This window comes from Fistularia commersonii, chromosome 2 (assembly GCF_037954325.1).
Source record: "Fistularia commersonii isolate RoL2024-O1a breed Wild chromosome 2, RoL_Fcom_v1.0, whole genome shotgun sequence".
Classification (NCBI taxonomy): domain Eukaryota; kingdom Metazoa; phylum Chordata; class Actinopteri; order Syngnathiformes; family Fistulariidae; genus Fistularia; species Fistularia commersonii.
In genome coordinates this window covers 28,043,529-28,052,944 of record NC_141285.1, presented here as the reverse complement: position 1 = coordinate 28,052,944, position 9,416 = coordinate 28,043,529, and the positions used below count along the sequence as shown (strand labels likewise).

The 9,416-nt window shown below is 55.5% G+C and overlaps 2 protein-coding genes across 2 annotated transcripts; one reads left to right on the top strand and one right to left on the bottom strand.

Annotated features, from left to right (window-relative positions):
* Nucleotides 1-2,059: 2,059 nt before the first annotated feature.
* Nucleotides 2,060-5,765, bottom strand: abhd12 (abhydrolase domain containing 12, lysophospholipase). Its single transcript, XM_086176331.1, has 13 exons — nt 5,418-5,765; nt 4,791-4,912; nt 4,258-4,363; nt 4,005-4,124; nt 3,885-3,915; nt 3,737-3,782; nt 3,477-3,606; nt 3,307-3,344; nt 3,070-3,149; nt 2,899-2,981; nt 2,531-2,609; nt 2,320-2,447; nt 2,060-2,239 (listed from the first exon to the last, which is right to left on the bottom strand). The coding sequence occupies exons 1-13, from the start codon at nt 5,573-5,575 to the stop codon at nt 2,206-2,208; spliced, it is 1,155 nt and encodes a 384-aa protein (XP_086032457.1). The 5' UTR covers nt 5,576-5,765; the 3' UTR covers nt 2,060-2,205.
* gins1 (GINS complex subunit 1 (Psf1 homolog)) lies at nt 5,736-9,342 on the top strand. The gene is made up of 7 exons (XM_086176353.1): nt 5,736-6,913; nt 7,005-7,069; nt 8,443-8,541; nt 8,631-8,721; nt 8,825-8,941; nt 9,054-9,128; nt 9,242-9,342. Exons 1-7 carry the CDS (start codon nt 6,839-6,841, stop codon nt 9,308-9,310), a joined length of 591 nt encoding a protein of 196 aa, XP_086032479.1. The 5' UTR covers nt 5,736-6,838; the 3' UTR covers nt 9,311-9,342.
* Nucleotides 9,343-9,416: the final 74 nt, after the last annotated feature.

The window sequence follows — 9,416 nt, the reverse complement described above, 5'->3', positions numbered from 1 at the left end:
CTTCGTCACTGGATTGTGAGGATCCACTCATAAGATATGTGTACTGCTTTGTGTCTTTCCGGCTTTACTTTCCACCCTCAACAGCCTCCTTCCCTCCCCCTCAGCCTGCTGGTCAGAAGGAGGGCAGGACCTGCACATTGTCTTCACGTGGCCTTTTCCCCGCATCCATGGCACTTCTCATCCAAAAACCGATGGTCTCTTGCCAAGTGATTACCTCCACATCTGGAACAGGTTGATGGAGCGCCCATTTTTTCCCATTTTTATCTTCTGCACCACCAGAGAGGTCGATTTGTTGACGGCACCATCGCTTATATCCTTATTTGCTGTCTGGATGGCCTGCGCCAGATTCAAGCCTTTATCAAAGGTCAAGTCCGGCTCCGCCAGTCACCTCCTTTGTATGTGATCGTCCGCAATGCCGCACACGAGCTAATCCCGAAACAATCACCGTCAGTTTATCTCCATAATTACAATGTTGCACCAGCTCTCCAAGAACAGCCACATACTCCATGACAGTTTTGTTCGCTTCTCTCGTCCTTGAATTAGATTTAAATCTTTGGACTATTTCACTGGGCTTAGGATATTAATGTGACCGAAGCAGATTCGTCAGCTCGGTGAATGACTTGTTACGTGGCTCGTCCGGGCTTAGCCAGTTTCCCATCAAGCTGCATGTCTTGCTGCCATTTTTTAATAGCGCTTACAATTTCCATTGTGCTGCAGGTCTGACTTCTACTGCGCTTTTACCCTCGGTAATGTGAGCCTATACTGCCCTCTACTGGACAGGGGTAGTTAGACACTACAACTACTATACTATCACACACACACACACACACACACACACACACACACACCTCCATCAAGACCTGACACGGGCCGGAGAAGGTCAGGGTTTTCCACATTCATCAGCTCTTCAAAGTACTCTTTCCATCTTCCCATCACTCTTCTAGCATCTGTCAATACATTTCCCTCTCTGTCCTTTATCACCCGGACCTGTTGTACATCCTTTCCATCTTTATCTCTCTGTTTCGCCAACCTGTATAGATCATTCTCACCCTCCTTACTATCCAACCGAGCATACAAGTCATCATAAGCCCTTTGTTTTGCCTTTGCTACCTCTATCTTTACCTTTCGCCGCATCTCCCTGAACTCCTGTCTGTTCTCCTCAGTCCTCTCAGTATCCCACTTCTTCTTCGCTAACCGCTTTCTCTGTATACACTCCTGCACTTCCTCATTCCACCACCAAGTCTCCTTCTATCTATCTATCTATCTATCTATCTATCCATCCATCCATCCATCCATCCATCCATCCCTTACAAGTAACTCTATGTCCCTGTCTCTTCCGGGAAAAATGATTCACTTCAGCCATTTTCGTCCTTTTTGCAAAGTCTACCACCATCTGTCCCTCTGCGTTCCTACCCTGGATACCAGACCTGCCCGTCGCTTCTGCATCACTTTATCTAACTCACTCTGGACCTTCTCCTTCTCCTCGAACTGTCAACACTGATCATCACACCTTCAACATCCAGTTTCAGACTCATCAGTCCATCTGACGTTCTTTCCACCAGGTCTCCTGGACACACAGTATCTCCACCTTCCTTCTCTGCATCACATCCACCAGCTCTCTACCTTTTCTCTCCATCGTCCCGATATTCTCGTCCCTCCTCTCAGTCCTGGACTCTTGAGTTTGCTCGATGAGGCGTGGAGAACCACACGGAACCGCGGACCGAGTCGCTCTGATTGTCAAGGAGGGAAAGCACGGAGGCGGTCCTGCGAGAACCTCCTCGGGCGTCCTGTCCTGCAAACACGGTCCAAGTGCTCGGAGGTCTTTGGAAGCGGCGCCTCCGGTCTGGATGATCCGGCGCGGCGCTCAAAGTTCTCCGGTTCACGACCGGACGACTCGAAGCGAGTCTTTCCGTCCGAGGTCTCCGGCCCGACCGCTCGAAAGCGTTGAAGTGAAGACGGACCTTCCGGTTGGATCCCGGCGTCCTCAGGTGACTTCCCCCGAGGAGGAGGAGGCCCGGAGGATCTCGGCCGCGAGGCAGTCAGGAGGCGGGAAACAAAGGAGGAAATAAATAGTTTTATTGAAGTCCGTCCCCGAGCGTCAGCAGGGGCGCCGGCGGCGAGCGGAAGCTTCCTCCGACCGACCGGCTCGCCGACCCTCGGAATGCCAACGGAAAAGAGGAGCGGCGTGCGGCCCCGTCGTCGTGGTCACGCGGCGGGGTGAGCCGTGCCCAGGAAGTCGCTGCAAACCAGACAGGAAGTGTGCTCGCGTGAGCGAGCGGCCATCTGGGTCGCCGTGGCGACACGAAGCCCGCGAGGTACCTGAGGATGTCGGGCAGCTCCGGGCTCCTGTAGATGAACTTGTGTCTGTAGTTCAGAGAAGACGGGAAGGGAACGAACTGCACCTTCTGACCGCTGAGGCTCCTGGAGCTGGAGGCCATCTGGTACAGCTGGGGGGGGCAGAGGGGGCGGGGCGTCAGGCGGCTCGGCCAATCACAGCCCGGTATCGGACCGGACCCTCCGCCAAGCCTACCTTCTTCCCCAGGTGGAACGGAACCACCGCGTCGTCCTCGGCGTGGAGGATCAGCACGGGACATGAGATGTGGTTCACACTGCGCGCGCACACACACACACACACACACACACACACACACACCCACACACACACACACACACACACACACACACAGAGGCCCATGAAAGCCATTTGAAGGAGATGTGAGTGATGATGTCATGGCAGACTCCCGGACCACTCGGAGCACCAGAACCCCCGGTGCCGGGGGTCCGGACCCGACCGGGCCCGCTGGCCTTCGTCGGACCTTCGGCAGATCCTGGGCGGACGCTTTGTACGCTCAGGTGTGCCGACAGGCCGCCAGAGGTCAGAGGTCAGAGGTCACCTACTTCTCATCGCTGGCGAAGCGGATGTCGTTTGCTGTGATTGGATCCAGGAAGAACCAGTCGAAGCCCGGCAGGTACCTATACATCTGCAACACACACACACACACACACACACACACACACAGTGAATGTCCACTCATCAAAGTCCTGTCAGACTGTGTGTGTGTGTGTTACCATGGAGAAGGGGTGGCTCCTGGCCTCCTCCCTGATGTTGGTGAAGGGCGACTCCAGGATCAGAGCGTCAGGTGGACTTCCTGGAAACAACCCTGAGGTTACGACACCCTGATGACTGACAGCTCAGTTTAGGGGGTCATGGAGCAGAGGGGGTACGCTAGGGGTCTGTTCAGGGGTCCTGGTGTTCTTCAGGACTCTGTGTGTGTGTGTGTGTGTGTGTGTGTGTGTGTGTGCTACCTCTGTCACACAGACGTCTGACCAGGTTGGTGGCGACGCTGAAAACAAATAACAGCCTTCACTTATTTTTCTCTTCTTTTAACACCACCACTTTCTTGACTGACTTCTGACTGTTTCCATGGAGACAAAGGACAGTGTGTGTGTGTGTGTGTGTGAACAGGATATCTCACCCCGTCCCCAGAGAGTGTCCCCACACCAGCAGGGGTGTTTTATTTAGACGATGTTTCAGCCAATCGTACACAAAGAGAGCGTCCGATGTCATCCCTCCCTCCGACGGGGAGCCGTCAGAGTCCCCCCAGCCTGAGACACACACACACACAAACACACACACACACACACACACACACACACACACACACACAAACACACACAGGGTGTGTTGTCAGCAGGTGTCTCCTGGCACCGACAGAGTGCTGATGAAGCTCCTGACCTCTGTAGTCAAAGGTGATCACATGGTATCCCAGCGAACTGAGGACCTGAGGGAAACAGTTGTGTTACCATGACGACCAGGAGGCTGCAGGGCACAAAGCAGGTACCGGTCCAGACCCAGACCAGCTGCGAGGACCAGAACTCTTTACCTTGTACAGCTGAACCCTGTGGTCTCCTCCCCTGCAGACAGAGGTCAGAGGTCAAACGGAGAACCTCACTGTAGGCTATGGAAACACAACCCTGTGTGTGTGTGTGTGTGTGTGTATCACCTGGTCCCTGCGTTGCCATGGAGATAAAGGATAACTGGGTAGGTGGAGCTCAGTGTGGAACGAAACCAGTCACCATCTTTCCCCTGAGCTTCTCGCCACATCTTAGCCGGTACAGTGTGCCTGGACACACACACACACACACACACACACAGGAAAGTAGGTCATATTTCAACTTCCCCAAAGGACACAGGAAACCTCGACCTGCTTTGTAACTTGAGTCTTTTGTGTGTGTGTGTGTGTGTGTGTGTGTTACCAGACTCCGATCCTGAGTCCTGCTTCAGGCTCCAGGTAAAGGTTGTGTGTGTGGTTCAGGCCTTGGTCCAGGGGTCGCCTCAGGTCGATGAAGTACGGCATCCTCACTGCGGGTCAGAGGTCAGAGGTCAGAGGTCGGTTTAAGATGGCAGCCGCGGCTCCGCCGTCTCCTCCAGATGACCTTCTCCTCCTCCTCCTCCCCACAGCTCTTTGACGAGGAGCTCTTCAGTTGTCTGCGGTGGTCCTTGGTTCTCCACCCGCACCCAGATAAGGGTCAGAGCCACCGCCGGAACCTTCAGGACCTCTGGCGTGGTCCCTGACCTTCTCCCGGGTTCTGACGGACGTCTCCGGGTGATTCTTTGGGAGGATCCGTCCTCGCCGCCCGGAGAGCAGAGGCTTCTCGGGACACGTCCGTGACCTTTGACCCAGAGGGCTCGGTTTCCGAGTCGTATTCCAGGTGGAACCCTGGAGCGTGGACGCTGAGGGCGGACCGGCGGGACTGGAAGTCATGTGACCGGGCGGGGGGGCACTTACCGAAGTTGAGGAAGACCAGCTTGGCCTGGATGGACGGACAGAGTTTGATGACGACGGGGACGGAGACGTAGACCAGCAGCAGCCACAGCAGGATCCTCTTCAGCTTCCCCGCCAGACCCAACCTGGGGGGGCAGAATCGGTCACCATGGCAACGCAGAAACCATGACCAGGAAGACGTCTGTCCTATCGCCGCGTTAGCAGGCTAGCTTCTGTGATGCTAACGACAAGGGTATCATCACGTCCGCCTTCTCAGAGCAACATCCCATCTAAAGGTCACACACACACACACACACACACACGCAGCAGGCCATGGGGTCAAAGGTCAGTGCGTTGGAGTTTGACTGCTGGCCAGGAGGAGCTCAGCAGCACGTGATGGAGATGAGCAGAGTCCAGGAGGTGGATGAAGATCTCCTGCTGCTCACATGATGCTCTGACGCCATCAGGGTAAAAGCTGCTCAGGTCGCGTGCGTGTGCGTGTGCGTGTGCTGGGATGACCTCCGAGCACTCGAAGTCTCTCAAGGTGAAAGATGTCCCTCAGACCTCCCGCGGTCGGGTCGGGTCTCCCCTCGGGTCCTCGGTGGAGGCCGTCCATCTTTAGAACCGGTCCGAACCGGCCGCGGGTCTCACCTTCGGAACGCTTTGGCCATGCTCGGCTCCGCTCCCGGTCCCGGTCCCGGCGCGGCGTCTGTCCCGGGCCGCCGCTTCAGGCTCGGCTCGCTGCCCGGCAGAGTTCCGGTGCTCCCGCCGTCATGATCCGCCGTCAGCGAGCTGTTCCGCTTCCGCATTCCTGCGAACCGGTCCGACAGACGGGCGTGAGGGGGAGGAGGAGCGGCGGCGGCGGCGGCGGCGGCGGGGCCTGTCAGCGGGGAGGAGGCCGGACGGCTGCCGGCCGACGGAGCGCGGAGAACCGGGGAGAACCGGGGAGAGCAGACCGAGTCCCCGCCGAGGAGCGCAGACAGCGGCTGACCGGCGGCCAATGGCGACGCAGGACCGCCGTCACGTGGTCAGGCGGCGCTGCGTCCGCGGTCTCGGCGATCGACGGCAAAACAAACACTCACCGAGTCTTCTTTAAATTTATTTCACGGCAGCGTCGCAAAGTATGATGTTGTCACACACACACACCGCCTTCGCAAAAGTTGTGGATTCCATTCAAAACCGTGAATTGCATTCCGGCAGCTGAAGTTTTCGATGAGTTTATTTCCCCGTATCTGTTTGTGTACTTTCTTATATTTGAACGCTATTATGCGAAACGGGAAAACAGATGAATAAATGAACACATCAGGAAGACAAAGTGGTAGTCATGATGTAAAAGCCCCGAGCCAAAGTGCTCTCTTTTAAGGGTTTGATCATTTCGTTGTGGAGCAGGCGTTTAAACATTAAAACACAGAAGTCGCCCTGCCCAGCGGATTCGTTCAAAAAGGCTTACAGGGAAGAAACTCTTCAATGATTTGGACAAAGCGGGTGATTTCTGTCGCGAACATTTGTGTTTTGATTGATAAAGAAAAGCAGCTGACTCGTCGCTTTTCACGCGAAGCCGCCAGGGATTTTGTGTTTTCCGAGTTTCCGCGAACGCAGCGCCGCTAGTAGCAAACAAGCTAGTCCGCCTCCAGCGCCCCGCGGACGGAAACAAACCGCATCGTCGGACGGCCGTGACGCCGATCGACCGCGACGCCCATCGACGTCCATCGACCGCGACGTCCGACGCGAAGCCGCGGGGGAACCGAACGGGGCGTGGGGGGGGGGGGGTTCCGCGCCGGGAAGCGCGCACCGCGTTAGCCGCTAAGCTAACCGGAAGTGCGATCCGAACCGCCGTGCGTTCGTCCCGCCGCGGTCTCACCCTTCAGTGCGGCGGGAGGCGGCGGGTTCCCCGCATCTCCGTGTCCGAGCCGAGGCGTCCTCCTTCCGGCTTGGGCGTTTCTCCGGTACGACGCCGGTCTCGTCCCTCCTCGGCCGCCGTCACGTGGTCACGTGACCACAACAAGGCTCCCGGATTTTTGCCGCGAAAAGCTGCGGCGCGAAGCGTGCGCTTCCGGTGAGGCCGAGGCGAGATGTTCTGCGAGAAGGTCGCCGAGATGATCCGAGAGCTCCACCGGATGAGCGACGGACAACTGCCCGCCTTCAACGTGAGCAGCCCCGCCGCCGCCGCCCGCCGTCCGGTCCGCGGCTCCCGGTTGTAACGGTGCGCTGTCCGGTTGTCCGATTGTCCGCTCGCAGGAGGACGCGCTGCGGCAGGTCCTGCAGGAGATGGAGGCGCTTTACGAGCACAACCAGAGCGACGTGTGAGTTGGCAACGACCGATGTCCGCTTCTTCACCGGGGCTCGGCGGAGGTCGAGACTCCCCGGAGCCTGCTTTGGTTCGGGATGACGTAACGTCGCCGGTTACCGCGAAGAAGCCCGGAGGTTTTCTGACCGCCAGAGTTTCAAGCCAAAACACAACAGTAATAGATCAAAGTAGGAAGGAGGAAGAATAAGAAATACGATGAAATATAAATTGTCTTAACTGTTTGAAGGTCTTAACTACCAAGTTTGCAAGAAGAATTAATTTTGTCCAAGTGGGAAAAATCAGGTTTTGCTGGTTTCGTGATGTGAATGGACGCTTCATTTTGTGCACCCGTAAAACCAGCTTGTCTTGGATTTTAAAAAGAAATCCCATTTTATTTTCCCAGTAAAGAAGGGTTCGAACCACCGGCCCGGTCGGCCAGGGACGACCTTCGCTCTCCGGCCCATCGATCGCTTATCCATTTGTCATTTTTCCAAACAAATCTATAAACACAACACAGCACGAGGAAACACAAAAATATACATTTATACCAAAATCAGACAGCCGTCGAAAGAGTATCACCAAAATAATTTCTACGCATACACAGAAGAATTGAACAAACATTTCCAAAATAAACTGAAGTCCATGTCCCGTGGCGCTGTGGTGATGGGCCTCCTGGAGGAACGCGGTGGCGTTCGCTCTGCTGGTCATGACATTTTCCTAAATGCAACACAAGCTGTGCAAAAGAACCCAGTTCTTCTCCTTCATAGGTGAGAAAGAGTAAGATAAAGGTGCAGTAGATTCTCCATGTAGACCCCGGGGGCCACAGGAGCCGTCAATATCAACCCTAAATCTGGGCAAGGTTTTTTGCCGGGTAGATGTCGTGTGATGTCGTGTGCAGTTTTCTAGAAACCTCCTTTCCTTTATCGTTGAGACAGAATTTATGAGACGGTTCAGCCGTGTTTGAGTCCAGTTTAAATCCTGACATAAAGAAGACCGGCAGCCGTAGGAACGGTTCGACCGGCCGAATGTTTTTATTCGGACATTTGTCCTGGGTAACGTCCACGGCCCCAGGAAGATGTTGACCAGCGGTGCGGCGCGTCGCCATGGAGACAGCGAGCGGCTGCCGTACACGTTGCGTCATATTGTTTCGGAGGCTCAGCAAAACCAAATGGGGCAATAAATTCTTCTTGTGACAACAAGTGACCTTTAACCTTCAGAGCTTTTGAAACCGAAACGATACCGGCGGCGACCCAGCTTTTATAATGGTAATTTATTTATAATATGGCCGTTGCTTTTTATACTGAATACTCCCGTTCTTCCTAAGGTAACGTTTCATGGGTGGAAGATGATGTTTGTGCATCATCTCGCGTTTATCGATTTGTCTTCCAGCAACGAGGCGAAGCGCGAAGGGCGGGCCGACCTGATCCCGGCCATCAAACTCCGCCACTGCAGCCTGCTCAGGAACCAGCGCTGCGTCACCGCATACCTGTAAGCCGCACACACACACACACACACACACACACACACACACACACGCCGGGCCACATGACCTCTGACCTCTGACCCCCCTCCCCCAGCTACGACCGGCTGCTGCGGATCCGGGCGCTGCGCTGGGAGTACGGCAGCGTACTTCCTGCCAACGTCCGCTTCCACATGTGTGCAGAGGAGGTGAGTGACATCACTTCCTGTCTAGACACTGGATGAAGGGGGGGGTCTGAAGCTGTGTGTGTGTGTGTGTGTGTGTGTGTGTGTGTGTGTGTGTGTGTTTCAGCTGCAGTGGTTTTCTCAGTATAAGAAGTCTCTGGCGTCCTTCATGAAGTCTGTGGGTGGAGACGAAGGTCTGGACATCACTCAGGACATGAAGCCCCCGAAGAGCCTCTACATCCAGGTGTGTGTGTGTGTGTGTGTGTGTGTGTGTGTGTGTGTGTGTGTGTGTGTGTGTGTGTGTGTGTGTTTGGGTGGTAGCTAGACCTATTTGACCTTTGACCTCTCGCTGACAGGTCAGGTGTCTGAAGGACCACGGTGAATTCGAGATCGACGACGGGACGGTGATCCTGCTGAAGAAGAACAGCCAGGTGCGTCCAGGAGGCATCTCCATCTCCATCTCCTTCTCCTTCTCCATCTCCTTCTTCTCCTCGCTCCTCCGCAGGCGTCACCATGGTAACGCCCTCTCCCTCTCTGCCCGCAGCACTTCCTGCCGCGGTGGAAATGCGAGCTCCTGATTCGCCAGGGCGTCCTGGAGCACGTGGTGTCGTGAGCGGCCCCTCAATAAAGATTGATTCAAGATGCTGACGGCGCTCAGGGTGCGTTCCTTCTCCTGGTGGTCACGCCAGAACCTCTGCTTAGATCCTGGCGAGGTCCCA